At 40.4% G+C, this 18,711-nt stretch overlaps 2 protein-coding genes and 1 pseudogene across 5 annotated transcripts in view; 2 read left to right on the top strand and 1 right to left on the bottom strand.

Moving 5' to 3' along the window:
• The window catches only part of LOC138167866 (zinc finger protein 850-like), a 62,731-nt gene extending 54,884 nt beyond the window's left edge, over positions 1 to 7,847 (top strand). For 2 of the 4 annotated variants that reach the window (XM_069096825.1, XM_069096826.1), the window contains exons 2-5: positions 265 to 356; positions 1,752 to 1,878; positions 2,417 to 2,530; positions 3,518 to 7,847. In XM_069096825.1, the coding sequence (XP_068952926.1) occupies positions 265 to 356; positions 1,752 to 1,878; positions 2,417 to 2,530; positions 3,518 to 5,712 (2,528 nt within the window). In that variant the 3' untranslated portion in view covers positions 5,713 to 7,847. Of the gene's footprint in view, positions 1 to 264; positions 357 to 1,751; positions 1,879 to 2,416; positions 2,531 to 2,878; positions 2,967 to 3,517 lie in introns of those variants that run through there. The other 2 variants (XM_069096827.1, XM_069096828.1) reach the window with 2 other exon arrangements.
• Positions 1 to 18,711, top strand: part of LOC138167878 (large ribosomal subunit protein uL2) — a 241,962-nt gene that overhangs the window by 191,455 nt on the left and 31,796 nt on the right. The gene's annotated exons all lie outside the window — the stretch shown is intronic.
• Positions 1 to 18,711, bottom strand: part of LOC138167882 (zinc finger protein 850-like) — a 71,269-nt pseudogene that overhangs the window by 25,978 nt on the left and 26,580 nt on the right.

The raw sequence follows: 18,711 nt of genomic DNA on the forward strand, positions 1-18,711 counted from the left end.
TGTGGTAGCTGCAAACCCTGAGGACGCTTGGGGTGCTTGCTGCTACAGCATGTAAACTGGTTATATCCATAGTTGTGGCCCTCCCAGTCTATCATTTCCACAATTGCTAAGCTTAGAGCTCTGTTGTCAATACAGGGTAGGAACCTGTTACAAGGGGAACCTATCACAAGGTCCCTGGGTACTTCCATGGGAAGACTGGGGAGGTAATGGGGCAGTCTTCTTGGGTAATCTACTCTCACTCATGGCTCCTTCCTTTTTCTTTAGTTTTAACTGCTCCTCAGATTCCTGCCAATCTCTCTGAGGGGATCCTGAGAAATCACATGATGGCAGCCAAACCCCTACCAGTTGGCCAACAGGTGAGCTGTCCTTCCCGAAAACCACTTACCTGTCATGGGCCTCAGCTTCTTTCCTCAATTTGCAACTGTACTGCCTGCCCCAAGACCAGAGATCTTAATTACTTGCCCAGGAACTTGGGAATGAAATATCGCATATCTGTTTATTCTTTCATTCACATATGCGCATACTCCAGACCAGCATCTCCAATGGCCCATAGGACATCTTCACCGGCATGTTCCACTGGCACTTCTCAAATACACTGTGTCCAGAATTGAGCTCATCTTTCTCCACTTAAGCCTCCGTCTGAGTGAGGGCTCCTATTTTAGGGTGGTTGCAGTAGGAATAAAGGGGAAGAAATGGGTATGAGAGATATACAAAGATAGAATCAACAGAATCTGGTAACTGGGAGATGAAGGAAAATGAAAGATCAAAGGTAACTCCAAAGTTACAGACATAGGAGACTGGATAGTGGTGCCACAGATAAAAGAAATATGAACAAAAAATACAGAATTAAATGGAGACTAAGTAACAGTATCCTAAATAATGAATGAGTCAAGATATCATAGAAACAAGGCTGTTTCATTTCAACTGACAGAGTAATCTTTCAGGTCATATCGGTTTTCTTCTCAAAAAAATTTAGTTTCTTCTCCTCTCCCCACCCCACCAACACATATCATGCTCTTGAGATGCCACTTTAAAAGCCAGGTTAGGTGCAAGCTCCTACAGGAATCCTTCCCTAGTCCCCCACATTGGTAAGGCAAGACAGGAAGCCAAAAAATTGTCATCAGGGAAGTTACTGCCCCTCCCCATTGATCACATCTGTAGATAGTTGTACTCACATCCAGCTAGGCAAAATCTGCATATTTCTCATGGATCATGTTGCAACTCAGAGACAGGTAACAATGTTTGGCAACAGTAGGAGGGGATTGCTTTATATCCTTGAAGTCACTCTAGAGAGGTTTGGGAGAAGGATCTTAGAGACCAATCCAACCCCTTCCTTTTAAAGGAGAAGAAGCAGAGACTTAAAGAAGTGATTGATATGTATAAGATCACAAGGTTTGTTAGTGGAAGGGCTGGGGCTTGAACCATTGCAAGTTCAGTGCTCTTTTCATTCATAGATTCTCTTCATTTCCCCAAAATGTATCCATTTCTACCCCATCTCTCAACCAAGAAGAGCATAGATGCAGACCTCTACCTCTTCATATGGAGACACAATAACACTTACATGTGCATAATTATTTATACACATACTCATATGTAGATTTGAAAAGATGTGCTCCCAAAGACAACCCCTGGATCTACTACTTCTAAAGCACTTTCCCTTACCACAAACTACCAGCTCCCTTCTCACCCCCAGGCACAATACTGAGTCTGTCTCTATAGGTGGAATTTTCAGCAGGAATATATTGTTTCAGACTTCCATGATGTTTGAAGACATAGCTGTCTACCTCACTCAGGAGGAGTGGGGCCTTCTGGACCCAGTTCAGAGAGATCTGTACAGGAATGTGATGATGGAAAATTATGGAAACATAGTCTCTCTAGGTAAGGCTCAACCCTGGGATTCATCTGGACTTCTTAGCTTTCTTTTTTGTTATCCAGAGTAGGCTCCAAAGCTATCATTTGGCTTTTACCTCAGAATTCAGCCATTAGAGATTCCTCATTGTCCCTGGACTCAAAAATAAGCTGTGTCTGCTTTCAATACTGAGGCACCAGACGTGGTCCTTATAGAACTGAGTACAGGAAACTTCCTTAATATTTCCTAACTCTACACTTTATTCTTCCTCCAAGTTCTAGGTTTTATTGCCCTAGTTCTAGAAGCTTCCACCAATATCATGGAATTTTCTATCCTAGTTAGAGATAGGAAAAATGAGGTAGTTGTTCTCTGTGTATCTCCAAGTATCTCCCCCAAGGAAATAATTCTTAGGATACTCAGTCCTGCTATGGATCTTTTAGTCTCATCTGTTCTAGGTTATGCTTATCTCCTTCCACCTCTTCCTAGAAGATCCAAGGCTTGGGCATGAGCTCAGAACAGTTCTGGGTCTGAAAACTGACAAGTTCTCTTTTCTTTTCCCATGAGTAGGATTTCTAGTGCCCAAACCTGACATGATCTCTCGACTAGAGCAAGGAGAAGAGCCATGGGTCCTGGACAAGCAGGAAGCTAAGGGGAGAGAGGCCCTAAGAGCTAACTGTTCAGGTAAGTAAGCAAAAACCTTTCATTCAGTCCTTGAGTATTCATTTATTGAACATCTTCTATGTGCTTAGAGGGCACCAGGCATGATTTATTGGACCACAGATTTAGAGGTAGTAGGGGCCTCAGAGGTTATCTCCTCCAACCAACTCCCCATCTAATTGTCTTTGGCAGAGGGACCCAAAAGTCTTAGTGCAATTTTAGTACTTTAGAAGTATAACTACTACAAACTTACATAGATACATTTGAAAGGTTGTTTATTTTAAAATTTTAAAGTATTACTATTCCTTATTAAAATTCAATATCAACACTGCTTTGTATTTTTCATTGTTCTAGTCAGTTTTTGAACTTTGCAAAAATTTCCATCAGCTGCTGCTCAGTAACTGAAAGGACTGCATTTGTGACCCTAGCCTTAAGATTTTTCAGAGAACAAGGCTTTGATGTAAGCATGAAAGTTTTTATATGATCCCACTATTGATAACATATGAGCACATATGAACATTTATTTAATATTTTCAGGCAAATTATCTAAAATATCTCTTTCTTATAAGCTATCTAGGGAAGAATATGGAGAAGGTATATGATGTTTTTAATACCTTCCTCTCACTATATGGTATAATCACCTTTTATAAACTTCCTGAGAGCTCATCTCCTTTACCCACTATCCTCAGTTCAGCTCCTTCACTCCCTATTTATCTTTACCTCCCCTAATTAATCTGCTCTCCTGTTTATCCATATCAACATTCCTAGTGTGCTATCTTCATTCTCTAGCCTCACTCTGCCTTCTGTGTCCACTGCACCTCCCATTGCTTTTGTCTTCTGTTATTCTCCACTATCCTTTGCCAAGACTGTAAGGATAATATTGAGATTTATAAATATCATGTCCTCTTAGGAGATGTTTGCTTAATTTAGAATGTGTTTTTTCCTATGTTATCAATTTCCTTTCTCCCTAAATAAAGAACAGTTACAGTTTGTATTTTGTTATTGTTTCAGGCTATGAGACTGAGTTTAAAAACAAGATATTTACTCCAAAACAAGAAATGTCTGAGGAAATGGAATCATGGGGGACTTTATCAAGAAAATTCAAAGTAAATAGTCTCCGAGGACCTAAGTTTGATAAAGGTGAACATAATGGCAGATTGAAATGTCAGAGAAAACCTTTGGGAGAGAGATTAAGGAAATTGTCTTTCCAGGAGAAAAATTTTAGGCCAGGGACAATGATACACGAGAAAATACCCACAAAGGAAGGACACCAGAAATGTAATGAATATGGGGAAAATGTCAATGTGAACTCAAGTTCTATTAGACATGCAAGGGTTCCAACAAGAGAAGCACTCCATCAATGTGATACATGTGGTCAAAACTTCAAAGAAAATGCAGGCCTGATTAACCATCAGAAAGTTCATAAAGGAAAGAAACTCTATAAAGCTAAATCATGTGGGAAAGTGTTTAGGCAAAGTCCAATTATTAATGAACCTCAGAGTATTCACACTGACCAGAAATCATACAAAAGTAATGAATCTGCAAAAACCTCCAGCCAGAACTCTAATGGTATTAAACATCTGAAAATTCACACTGGGCAGAAATCCTATGCATGTAATGAATGTGGAAAAATATTCAATGCCCGGACATCCTTTATTCAACACCAGCGAATTCACACAGGAGAGAAACCCTATGAATGTAAGGAATGTGGAAAAGCCTTTGGTGCTCTCTCATCTTATATTCAGCATTGTAAAATTCACACTGGAGAGAAACCCTATGAATGTAATGAATGTGGAAAATCCTTTAGCCAGAGTTCTAACCTTATTAAACACCAGAGAATTCATACTGGAGAGAAACCATATAAGTGTGACAAATGTGATAAAGCTTTCAGTGACCGCTCATCTTTTGTTCATCATCATAAAATTCACAATGGGGACAAACCTTATGAATGTAACAAATGTGGAAAGACTTTTAGCAAAAACAGAACCCTTATTCAGCACCAGAGAATTCACACTGGAGAGAAACCCTATGAATGCAATGACTGTGGAAAAACTTTTAGCCGGAGCTCTAGCCTTATTCGGCATCATAAAACACATACTGGAGAGAAACCTTACAAATGTAATGAATGTGGGAAAGCTTTCAGTGCCCATTCTTACTTTATTCAGCATAGCAAAATTCATACTGGGGAGAAAATTTATGAATGTAATGAATGTGGAAAAGCTTTCAGTATGCGTGCATCTTTTTTTCAGCATTGTAAAATTCACAGTGGAGACAAACCCCATCAGTGTACTGAATGTGGAAAAACCTTCAGTCAGAGCTGTAACCTTATTGATCATCAGAGAATTCACACTGGAGAGAAGCCCTTTGAATGTAGTGAATGTGGAAAAGCTTTCAGTCAACGATCTGGCCTTATTCGACATCATAAGATACACACTGGAGAAAAACACTATGAGTGTAATGAATGTGGAAAATCCTTCAGCCAGAGCTTTAATCTTATGAAACATCAGAGAATTCACACTGGAGAAAAACCCTATGAATGTAATGACTGTGGCAAAGCCTTTAGTGACCGCTCATCTTTTATTCAACATCATAAAATTCACACTGGAGAGAAACCTTTTGAGTGCAATGAATGTGGTAAAGCCTTCCGTCAGAGCTCACAACTTATTCATCATCAGAAAATTCACACTGGAGAAAAACCCTATGAATGTAGTGAATGTGGGAAAGCTTTTATTTTAAGCTCTAACCTTATTCAACACCAGAGAGTTCATACTGGAGAGAAGCCCTATGAGTGCAGTGAATGTGGGAAAGCCTTCAGTCAACACTCTAATCTTATTCAACATCAGAAAATCCACAATGGAGACAAACCCTATCAGTGTAGTGAATGTGGAAAAGCCTTTATTCTGAGTTCTAACCTTATTCAGCACCAGAGAGTTCATACTGGAGAGAAGCCTTATGAGTGTAATGAATGTGGGAGAGCCTTTAGTCAGCGATCACAGCTTATTCAGCATCAGAGAATGCACACTGGAGAGAAACCCTATGAGTGTAATGAATGTGGGAAATCTTTCACTGTACGATTATCCCTTATTCAACATAAGAGAGTTCATACTGGAGAAAAACCCTATGAATGCAATGAATGTGGTAAAGCCTTCCGTCAGACCTCTCACCTTATTAATCATCAAAGAATCCACATTGGAGAGACTCTGTGATAGTTATGTCACTACGTGATTTCTGCTGTGAAATTCAGCTCTGAGAGGTTTATCTCTCAAAAATTTAGGAATACTATCACTGGTTAGTGGAAAGGTACCTCCAACATATGAATGTCCAGACATGTACCTTCTCTGAGATTCAAAAGATGTAATTCTTCTGTAGTTCTCTCATATTTAACCATGAATTTCCACATCTTTTACATAAATGTTTGAAGAATTATATAAAATAAACATTAAAACAGTTAAGTAATCTTAAATGATTACACTAATTAAAGAAGGTAATTTAGAGCAAAACGTTATTATAAACAAACTGATACACTAAGGACTCAACAAGTATATGTGTATGTGTGTGTGTTGATTGATTGACTGATATATGCTTGGTACTATGAAGGATACAAAACAAGTTAGAGTACCTCCTCTGACAAAGTTTACAATCCAACAGGGAAGCTAAGACATGCATGTAAAAATATAATGCAATATAAATATGAAAGTGTGGTTAAAGAGGTACAAGTTCTATAGGCCTTCAAAAGAAGGAAAAGTCTTGTCTAGATGGGAACACAAATGGCTTCATGAAAGAGCATGATCTATTGGATCCATCCATCAAGGGACTGATATATAGTATTTAAATAGGTAGAATTGGAGGAGAAGGAGATAGGAGTGACTGAAAAGTAATTTCAGACAGATGGAATGGCATAAAAGAAATGATTCTCTAAGCTGGACAAATATCCAAATCCTGAAAGAATGACAGGAATTTTGAAGTCAAGTTGACCTGAAGTTCTATTCTTCAAAAGGAATATTTTGACACTTTGTAAAATGATTTAGGGTGAGTTATAAGACAATGGTCTGTATATAAAATTAGCATTAGATTCAGCTGAGAAGAAAATATATGGATAAAGGATCAAGCTAGAGCTCTGTATCACAAGTTTTTACTCTCTTTTAAAAGCTTCCTCAAAAACTATCTGCTTTTCTACTTAAAGTTATTTAAATGTAGCTATTTCTTAGAGTTGTATATTTTATGAAAAAGAAAATATGTGGCCATCTCTGTCTCAGGCAACTGCACATACCACTCAGCCTGTACTGTTCATGAAATAATGTGGTGCCACCATCTGATGACAGTATATACATACATTACAGGAGACTCAAGTGATGAAACTAAAGTGACAAGAAAAGTCATCATTAATTTTATATCAAAAGTCCTCATCTTCTGAACTTCCTTTAGTGTCAGAGCTCCAATTGCCCTCATTTGCCACAACTAGCCCCCTTCCAACTATTGAAGAAGGGCAAGGAAATGAAGCCATGTCCCTTTGACTGTCTCAGCAGTCCCCTACTCTAACAACTCTTTTAGTTCTCTCCATAAGGCAAAAGAAGGAAGAGAAAGAAATGTAATCATTTCCTAACACTGAGAATATAGACGCAACCCTCCATGACAAGGTTTTTGATGGTTGAGTTTGGGGATTCCTACCCCACCAACTGTTTAGATTACTCTGGCACTCCTTGCTTATTTACTGGTTACAGTATAATTTGTGTACAAAGCTAAGGTTGTCCAAGAGTCAGTATGTGTTGCCCTATATTTTAGATCCTGCTAATCTGATGTCTGTAGATGAAACTCCTGTCCAGGTTATTCGTTGGTTTTTCAGAATTTTATTTAATTTCAATTCAAACAATTTTGTTGACAAAGGCAATGCAGAACAATAAAAAAAAAAAGCTGGATTTGGAGTCAAAGGACCTTGGTTTGAATCTCAGCTCTGTAATTTGCTACCTGTGATTTTCACTTAGTCAAATCTTGTTTGGGCCTTAGTTTCCTCCTCTGTAAGTTGAGGGATGATCCTAAGGATGATTACAACTACACTGTGCTCTCACCCCTGCCTACTCTTTTCTCTGGGATAAGGTAGGAGGAAAGAGATGAAAGACACTTAGGGAGTGTCATCAGTCCTGGGTCATATGGGAAGGGAATGAGGATCAAGAGCACAGGGAGCAGATCCTAGGGTATATGTCTTATAAGGCAGATCATAGAATCAAATATGTTCATTGTTATAGAAAAAGCATCTACATCAGTGCTGTTTTAGGTGGAAAATGAGAAATTGCAAAGCTAAAAATTTGGTTTGTGTATTGTTAATTAAAGTAATTGACATGAACTATTTGCCTTTGGTGTCTAATTACCATGTTGTACCCATTAAATATGAATCAGGGGAGGTAGGTAGCACGATGAATAGAGCACCAGCCCTGGAATCAGAAGGACCTGAGTTCAAAGCTGGCCTCAGACACTTAACACTTACTAGCTGTGTGACCTTGGGCAAGTCATTTAACCCCAATTGCTCTGCCTTCCCCCTCCAAACAGCAAAAAGTATATATATGAATCAGATTTGCTTTATTGTGACTAGAAGTGAATCTCTCTTTCCTTTGAACTTGTTTGATTCACAGTTGTCAGATTCACAGAATCTGAGGTGGGAAGGACTCCAGAAATTATCTAGTCCAACCAGTACTTGAACAGAAGTCCCCTCCATAATGTCCCTGAGGAATGGTCATCCAGCTTCTTTGGAGAAATCCAATAATAGGTAACTTACTATCTATTGAGGGAATCCACATGTTATGTCCAGGATTTCCCAACCATCTTTGAGTCTAGTAGAACTGAGTTTCACAGGCTATCATGTCAGGGATATAGCCCTAGTCTCTCTTAGGAAGAAAGACCTTTTCATTATATATTCTCTGAAGGGAATGGCCTTCTACCTGATTGAAAGGTAACAAACAATGTGCCTGAGAGAGAGGAAACAATACAGTTCCCTGGACCACCTTTACTGGGGCAAATAAACAGCAATACCCATAGTGAAGTATTCCAAGTATGCAGACAACATACTTGCTCTTTCCAGATGTCAGAGGCTTACCTGGATCTGAGTTGCCTTCTAAAGGTAGCCTAAACTTCAAAGTTCCATAACATAGGCAAATCTGACTTGTCAGGAAAGTCTATTGGTCCCAATTTTTCACCACCACCTGGTGCCCACACAAAGCTCAGTTCATCCTCAAAGAACTTGGTGGTGTCCCCCTGTGAAATACTTATCTCAGAGTTCTCAGGGTCCCCATCAGTCTGACTGGGGTTTTGATGCCATTTTGTTTTGAAGATTTATAATTGTTAGTAAATTTGGGCTATTGAGCCTGTCTACAATTTCCATCCAATGCTCAGTGTTTTGACCTAATGCCAAGAAGAATAATTTTCATTCCTCTTTCCTGTGACAGCCCTTCAGATAGTTGGGGAGAAAGAAAAACAAAACAATTACACCTCTACTAAGTCTTCTCTTTTCCAGGCTATATATACCTTGTTTCTTCAACTGATTCTCATATTCCCAATAGTTGAATTCTTCTGGATATGTCTTTGCTAAAATGTAGTGTCATAAATGTGTTAAGCCACAAAAAGAAAGTGCGATGATGACTGTCTTTTCCTATTGGGTAATCTATAATAGAAACAAGTAATAGTGTAAAATTATCTATAGAATGGCACTGTAACCTATGATCCCTGTGTTAATGGAGAATATAGAAAATAGAGTAGAACATCTATTGAAGATAGATTTGAGGCATTAATTGTCCTGAGGAGAAAACCAGATTTCAGTTCATGTAAGGAGGTGAAGTAGTTGGAGAAGGGATTAAAAATCTAAGAGTGCCTCACAAAAATCACAATCACAGAAGAGTAGAGCTGGGAGGTATCCTGGAAGCTCCGAATTTCATAGTTGGAAGGGACCTCAGCAGCCCACCCTCTACTTAGAAAAGAATTCCCACTACAACATGCCAGACGGCCAGCCAGGTTTTTCTTGAAGGCCATCCGTGAAGGGAAGCCTACTACCTTCAGAGGCAGTCCATTTCAATGTAACTATTAGTCACTAAGCATTTAATGCCTACTATGGGATGGCTACTTTGCTAATTGCTGGGGACACAAAAAGAAGCAAAAGACAGTCCTTACCCTCAAGGAACTCAATCTAATGGAGGAAACAACTGGAAAATGAATATGTACAAACAAGCTGTATACAGGGCAAATAAGTCGCAGAAAAAAGGAACGAGAACTGAGAGGAGTTGGGAAAGTTTTCCTATTGAGGATGGGATTTTAGTTTGAACCTGAAGGTGGTCAGGGTAGCTAGGAGGCAGAGATGAGATAAGAGAGCATTCCACATACGGGGTTGGTTGGGTTGGTTGGTGTGATAGTAATGGCAATTAAAGATTCCCCTGTATTGGCTTGGTTTTCAAATTGATTGTGTTAAAACCCAGAGTTTGTTAATCCCACCTGTGGGATGGGCTTGTTGATGTGAAAAGAAAGTCCTGAATTGGGAGGAGCTGGTGACGTTGATTTGGAGAGACAAGAGAGAGGCGGAAGTTCTTTTTGGAAGCAGCACCTCGTGGAGAGAGAGAGACTAAGAGATTGCTGGTGGCCGCTTTGAATTGCCCTGGACTTTTGAGACCTGCCCCCTGAGCTGCCAAGGACTGAGGAGACATGGCTGTTTTGCTGGTACTTTGTCTGTCTGTTTTGATGTTATTTTGCCAGATTTGTCCACTGGTGAAAGACTGTCCTGTTGAAGAAGTCCTGGAACCTGGCATTTGGTTAAGAAGGCCTGAGACTGTCCTGCAGACAGAGAGTGAATACTGTCCACTGGTGAGGGACAGTACTGAGAGTGAATACTGTCCACTGGTGAGGGACAGTACTGTTGTTGCAGGGGTCTGGAGACTGTCCGGCAGACAGAATGAATACTGTCCACTGGTGAAGGACAGTGCTGTTGTTGCAGGGGTCTGGGAGCCTTTCTGTTGGTTCAGAAGCCCTGAAGAAGGATTTTCTTGTTGTATGTTTACAGAAATCCTGGGAGAGGGCTTTGCTAATGTGTTCAGGGGTTCTAGGGCTGTTCTACAGACAGAGGATAAATTCATGAAGGGACTGGCAATGTATCTTATGGCCTTGCTAAGCCTTGTCTCTCCAGGAACTAAGATTGCTGAGAACTTGCCTCGTGTCAAGATGAAGAAAAGACCTCCATTTGGGTATTAAGTGCTGTGTTTAAACTTGATGTAACTCTGGGGTAGATTCAATTGTGATCCAGGAGGTGGGGAACTTTTGACCTTATTGTGCTCTGTGATTGACAAATGAAGGTACTTTACCTATGTTTGGAAACTAATCTCCATTTGAGAAGAGGGGTTTTGTGGTGGACTTAATTAAGGTATAGCCTAGGGATGGAGTAGTATTTAGAACAGGGACTTTGTAATTGATTGAATGATTGGAAGATCCTGGGGTGGGGTAGTACTTGGAGATTATTTAATCACACTTAGTAAATGCTGTATTTTGAATGATGTCATGTTTTGATCTTCTCTGTTCTGGGTTTGTTACTGAATAAAATAGAGAGCACCTATGCTGGTATTTTGAACCTGGGAAGTTGCCTTTGCTTGGTATTACATTACAGTTGGCTGTTGCCCTTCCCCCTCAAAAAGGACCCAAATGACCTCACTATGTTAGAGTCAAGTTACAGTGTGTCCAGCTGAGGCTGATCAGATCAACATGAGCTCAGAATGATCTTCCACAGGTTGGGCCCAAATAGTCCATGTGAACATTTGGGATGGATTCTCTCAATTGGCACATCTTGTGTTTCTTTTGAGCTAATTCAATTCTGCTTTGCTCATAGAGTACAACACCTTCTTTGATGTGGGGTCACCATGCTGGACAGCCCTGTGCCAGTGTCTCCCATGTCACACAATCCGTTCCAAAGTTCTTCAGAGAGATCTTGAGAGTATCCTTCTGTCTTCTGACAACCACTAGAGTGCCTGCCTTGTGTGAGTTCTCCATGAAATAGCATTTTAGGCAAGCATACATTTGGCATACAGACAATGTGACTAGCCCATCAGGTTTTACTTTCTGAAGTAGAGAAAGGACCTCAGTGTTTGTCACCTTATCTTGCCAGGTGATCCTCACAATTTTCCTAAGACAATTCAAATAGGAGTGGTTCAGTTTCCTGGCATAGCACTGATAGACTTTCCCGGTTTCACAGGCATACAATAATGAGGTCAGCACAACAACTCTGTATACCTTCACTTTGGTAGGTAGTCTAATACTTTTTTCTCTCCCATACTTCCCTTTGGAGCTTCTCAAACATTGAGCTAGCTCTGGCAGTGAGTATGTCAAACTCACCATCTATGTGTACATATCTTGAAAATATACTGCCAACATGAGTGAACTTGTCCACCATATTCAAAATTTCTCCATTTACTGTAAACAATGGTTACAGTATATGAATGGTATGGTACTGGCTGATGGTGAACCTGTATTTTCTTGGTGTTGTTAGGACAAAATTAATACAAGCAGCAGAGAATTGATCCATGCTTTGTTGCATCTCAGCTTCAGAGGCTGCATCAAAGTGTACAGTCATCTGCAAACTAACAAACAAAAAAAACATGCACCAACATTCCCTCCACTTTAGTCTTGGTTTGTTGCCTTTTCAAGTTGAATAATTTACCATCAGTGTGGTAGCTGGCTTTGATATTATATTCATCCTTTTTGAAGGCATTTGACAACATGGTTGAAAACATCATGATAAAAAACATGGGAGAAAGCACATGGCTTTGCTTCACTCTACTGGTGACTGGGAAAGGGTGAGAGCATCGTTCATTATCCAGAACCCAGGCAAGCATGCTACCATGAAACTGATGTACAATACTGATGGACATCTTCAGGCAACCACATTGTGACATAATTTTCCATGAGCCCTCACAACTGACAATATCAAAGACCTTGGTCATATTGATAAACATTGCATATAGATCTCTATTTGCCATATAAAATGCTAGAAAATTTCTGACAACTTTTGTATAAGCAATGGACCTCCACCTTGTAAATCTTAGCTGGAATAGAATCAGAACCAGGCACTTTGCCACATGAGAGAAGCCTAATAGCGTTCAAAACCTCTTCTTCAATTGGAAATATGGCTAGAGAGGGATTGGCTTCAATCTCAGTTTATCTGATGTTTACTGTAATGATGCATCTACAAAGTTTTATTGTGTTTACGTAAGTGGCAGCCAATATTGGTGATGAGGTCATGAGATGCACAAGTCTTCAGTAGTAGGTGATCATTGCTGCTGCAGTTTCCAACTCCATACCTCCCAAGGACTCCCTGTTATGTCTGGTAGGCTGTACCTACTCTTGCATTAAAGTTACCCAGCATTATAAGCTTGTCCTCTTTGGCACTTTGATGATGAGGGTCTCCAGATCTTCATAAAATTTTTCTTTGTCCTCACAGGGTTCATCATGGTGGGAGCACATGCACTGATGATGGCAGCACAGCACTTTGCTGCAAGTGGCAATCACGTTGTCACGAGCCTGTCATTCACTCCTTTTGGTAAGCATACAAGCTTAGTTTTGATTGCAAAACCTACACCAACTTCACAGTGCTCCCCTTCACTGCAGCTACTCCAGAAAAATGTGTATCCCATTTCAGTAAGCTGGCTTTCATTTGCCAGCCTTGTTTCACTCAGGGCTGCTGTTTGGATATGATATCTATTGAGTTCTCTCACAACAAGAACTGAACATTTTTCAGGTCTACTGGATTTTATGTTGTCTATAAGTGTGAACACATAACATGTAGTGATGGTGAGTAGAAGTGTGTGTGTGTGTGTGTGTGTGTGTATGTGTATGTTCTGACCACAGGGTTGGATTTCTGCCTGCCATGGTAAGTGGGCCATGGCTGGGTAAGCAGACAATTTTTAGCACCTTCTTTAGTCCCTTTCTCACACCAGGAGGTAAACAGTGGGGTCCTTAATAGGTTGCTCAGATGCCCAGGGGTCTACTGAATCCCACTGCTGCTTCCAGTGAGAAGGCAACCTTATGACCTGGGCCATGTTTGTGCAGGGTTGTGACTACAGCTCCCAGTGTATTCACACCCACTGCTTCATCACTTGCCTGTCACCACAGGACTTTGAAATAGGTAAAAATGTTAAAATGGTATGGGTGATGTCTTTTGATTCATGCATAAATTGTACTGAAGTGAGGCAGAGTTGCATGAAGTCATTGGCCTCAGTCTCTCTTCCAGAGTCATCAAAGTCCAGTGGCAGGACAGAGTCAAGATGACTGGTGATGGCTTGAGATGTAGTGGATGACCTTGGAATCTTTGTTGTCTAACCAAGCTCCACAGTGCCTGCTTCAGCCACTTCAATCCACAAATTGTTCTCATCTGCCCATTATGCCAAGTGAAGTCTTTACATGCTTGAGGTAGACACCCCCCTAACTCACCAAATGGTTTGACACCCGTTGGTTACCATTAACCTGGTTTAGTCCATTTGCCAAAATGGTTTACCAAGGTGTGGCCACTGTGCATGCTATAACTTCTTGGAGCCCCAGGTGAGAGTTAGATGGATACTAGTTAGGTGGATACAGAAGTATTAGTCTTCCCTGAACACACCCTATACCCCAACATGCTAGTCACTGACACTAAACTATGGGGTGGTGAGGGAATGTAGGGGTAAGACCAGAGAAAATGCCCAGAGTTGATAGTGTGTCTTGTTTGAAGAACAGCCAGGAGGTTAATGCCACTGAATCAAAGAGTACATGGCAGGCAGTGAGGTATTAAGAGGACTGGAAAGGTAGGAGGAAGGTAGGTTATGATGGGATTTGAATGCCAAAGAGGTTTTATACTCTATACTGGTGATGGTAGGGAGCTGCTAGAATTGATGAGTGGGTGTGTGTGTGGCATGGTCTGACTTTCATTTTAAGGAAGTAATTTTGGTGGCTGAATGGAAGATGGATTAGAAAGGTGACATTTTGAAGCAGTCAGAATCACGAGTAAGCCACTGGAATAGTTCAAACACGAGGTGATGATGGCCTGCAATGAGGTAGTGAAAGTATCAGAGGAGATAATAGGGCATATTAGAGAGATGATGCAAAGGTGAAATCAATGGACTCTGACAACAGACTGAATCAGAGAAATAGTGAGGAGCGCCCAAGTTGTGAACCTGGGGGTCTGGGGAGATGGTGCTGCCCTCAACAATAATAGGGAAGAGAAGAGGTAGAGAGGGTTGAGGGTTTAGGGTTAAAGGTCATTTTTAGATATATTGAGTTTAAGATGTCTACCGGACATCCAGTTTGAGATGTTAGAAAGGTAGTTGGAGATGCAAGACTGGAGGTTGGTAGAGAAGTTTGGATTGCATAGGTAGATTTGACAATCTTCAACATAGAGTCAATAATTAAATCCACAGGAGCTGATGGAATCACAAGTGAAGTAGTGCAGGGGGAGAAGAGAAGAGGACCCAGGACAGAGCCCTGGCAGACATCTGTGTTTAGAAGTTATGACCTTGATAAGGATACTAAAATAAAGATACTGAGAAGAAGCAGTCAGATAAAAAAAAAACAGGAAAGAATATTGTCCCAAAACATTTAGAGAAAAGATTATATCAGAGAGGGGTGGCTAGGTGGCACAATGAGTAAAGCGCTAGCCATGTAACCTTGGGCAAGTTACCTAACCCCAATTGCCCTCCAAAAAGGAAAAAAAAAGGATTATATCAGAGAAGAGGATACCAGTGTCTACAGCTGCTGAGAAGTCAAGAAGAATGAGAACAGAGAAAAGGCCATTGGGTTTGGCAATTAAGAGATAGCTGGTAACTTTGGAGGGAGAAGTTTCAGTAGAATGATGAGGCTAAAAGATAAATTATAGGGGGTTAAAAAGAGTGAGAGGAAAGAAAGCGAAAATACCTATCATAGATGGCCTTCTCAAGGAGTGTGGCCACAAAAAGAAGAGAGAGACAATAATAGAGATAGAAGATTCAAATGAGGGCTTTTTGTGGATGGGAGAGACATGGGTATGTTCATAGACAATGAGGAAGGAACCTGTAGACAGGGCTCTCCTTGAAGATGAGTATAACAGAACAAGAAATCTATTGTAGGAGAAAGGTTAGAATCTAATCCCTTATGTGGGTAGAGGGGTTTGCCTTAGTAAGGAGAGCAAAGCCCCCTCTTCATCTGAAATAGGGGTACGTACACAGATTCTATTAGCCTGCAACTTTGTCAATGCGGAGAGGAGTCCACTTCAGGAGAATGGTGATAAAATAGAATGACAGTGCCTGTCATTGTCAGAGACTGAAGTTAAAATCTCTTTGTAAAAGCTAATAGATTTTAAGTGGTTAAGTGGAAGTGGGATACTAGTCACTGACACCTAAGGATGGGGTAGTGAGGGAATAAGCCAATGGAGACTTGAGTCAGTAACATTAGAGAGGAAAAAACCCCAAACCCATCAGGGTATTCAGAACAATAATGGAGTGATGTATCAATCCTGTCTCTGCAAGGATGAGCCAAAGTACATACTCCCCACTAATTTGGCATAGCTCTAGCCACTAGAACATTTTCCTTACACCAAGCCAAAATTTGCTTCCTTGTAATTTCCATTAATTGCTCCAAGTTCAAACTTCTGGGGCCAAACTGAATAAATCTAATCTCTCTTGTATTTGAAAACCACATGAACTTAGAGAAGAGTTCCTGAACGTCACATTCCTGGATGCTTTTTGCTCTTTTTGCCTTTTCTGAGTATAGATCAGAGACCAGAAACCTGAGAGTGGAAATTTTGGGCCCACAAGATGGTAATAGGAGGACTGGAGAGGCATACCTCCATCTATCTTGCCTACATATCTTACTCCTCAGCCATCATCACCATAATCTATCTAGGCTAAAAGTTGACAGATTTTCCAGTTGCTTAACCCTATGACACCTTAACCAGCCTCATTCCAAAGAACGCACCTAACCTGTGACCCATCCTTCTACTACAGAGCTCAACAATAATAGGGCTGACACCCCCTGTTGGTAGCCCCATCAAGTCCCTGTCCCCTCTCCTGAAACTTCTAGAAATTCTCTGCTCCCACCCCTAAAATGAGAAGACGCCCTGCCTCTTCCCCATATCCCCCTACCAACCAAACTAGGGTGTAGGGTATGCTCAGGGAAGATTAGTACTTCTGGTGTGAGGGCTGCTGAGCCTTTTCCCAGACACCAATTGAGTGAAGCAAGGCTATGTGCTTGCTCCCCTGATTTTTAGCATGATGCTTTCAGTAATGTCAGACTCCTTCAACAAGGATGAAAGCTCAACTATTATACTAATGGTAAATTATTTAACTTGAAAAGGCTACAAGTCAAGACTAAAGTGGAAGGAGTATTGATGCATTTATTTTATTTGCAGATGATTATATACTTGATGAGACCTCTGTTGCTGAGATACAACAAAGTATGGATCAGTCTCTGCCGCTTGTATTAATTTTGGCCTAACAACACCAAGAAAACACAGGTTCACCATCAGCCAGTACCACACTATCCTTATGTGGAAACATTGGTTACAGCAAATGGAGAAATTTTGAATATGGTGGACAAGTTCACTACCTTAGCAGTATACTCTCCAGATATGTACACATAGATGGTGAGGTTGACACATTCATTGACAGAGCTAGCTCAATGTTTGGGAGGCTCCAAAGGGAAGTGTGGGAGAGAAAAAATATTAAACTGCCTACCAAACTGAAGGTCTACAGAACTGCCCTGCTGACCTCATCATTGTATGCCTGTGAAACCTGGGAAGTCCACCAGCAACATGCCAGGAAACTGAATGACTTCCATGTGAACTGTCTTAGGAAAATTATGAGGATCACCTGGCAAGATAAGGTAACAAACACTGAGGTCCTTTCTCAAGCTAAGCTGCCAAGCATTCACTCTACTGCAGAAAGCAAAACTTGATGGGCTGACCACGTTGTTTGTATGCCAAATGTACATTTGTCTAAAAGACTAGTTTATGGAAGACTCATACAAAGCAAGCACTCACATGGAGGTAATAAGAAGGAATACAAGGGCACTCTCAAGGTCTCTCTGAAGAACTTTCAAACCTTTGACATAGGAAATTCTGGCAAAGGACCACCCAGCATGGCATGCCCACATCAAAAAAGGCATTGTACTCTATGAGTGAAGCAGAATTGCAGTAGCTCAAATCAAATGTGAGATGCACAAATTTAGAGACATTTCCACACCAAATATTCATGTAGACTATTTGTGCCTAACCCGTGGTAGAATCTTCTGGTCTCATCATTATTGGTCTCATCAGCCACAATGACACACACTGTGCCTCAACTCCAACAGAGTGATGTCATTTTGATCCTCTTCAAAGATGAAGTATAACAACCAACCAGCCAGATTACAAAGAGTGCACACCCCATTTCCCTGAGTGAGATCCTACCTGGCACACCAGCTCCAGCTCACTTCTAGGACCTTTAATATTTCTATCCCAGAACAGAAAAATTAGTGGTAAAAAAAAAGTTTTTAAGCTACAAATCAGTAAAGAACTTCCACAATGTAAAAGACTTGAGATACAATTTCTCCAAAAACCCAAGTTGAAGCTTTAGTGAGCAAGATAGAAGTCCCAATAGGAAAATTTAATTGGACAAACAATGTAGCATATGAGGCATTTAGTTGATTATCGTTATCATTTTTTATTATTATTACTCAATGGTTGAATAAATTTTGGTATATGAGTGTTATAGAATATTGTGCTGTAATACATGATGAAGGAGATGTTTTCAGTGAAACCTAGGGAGACTTGTATGAACTGATGAAAAGCTAAGTGAGCTGAACCAGAACAATTTATATAATAATATCACAAAGGCAAATGACTTTGAAACAATTAAGAATTCTGATCAATGCAGTGGCATGATTCCAGAGGACCCATGATGAAGCAGATACTTCCTAATGGAGAGGTAAAAGAATCAGGATGCACATTAAAATATATGTATTTTTGGTCATGGCCAAGGCAGGACTTTGTTGTGCTCAATTATGCATATTTGTCATATGGATTTTTTTCTCAGTTTGGGGAGAAGGGAAAGATTATTTATTGAAAAAGCTAAGTTAAATTTTAGAATAAGAATGCTGACATTTAGATTTGACTGAGACTGTTTGGCGCAAGACACTATAGAGAGACACTTAAAAGGACAATGAATATGACTCCCCAAGTCTCCAGTGAACTATTCACCAAA

Source organism: Petaurus breviceps, unplaced genomic scaffold (assembly GCF_028583685.1).
Source record: "Petaurus breviceps papuanus isolate PSGF00001 unplaced genomic scaffold, PetGlider_PUasm1.0 318, whole genome shotgun sequence".
NCBI lineage: Eukaryota > Metazoa > Chordata > Mammalia > Diprotodontia > Petauridae > Petaurus > Petaurus breviceps.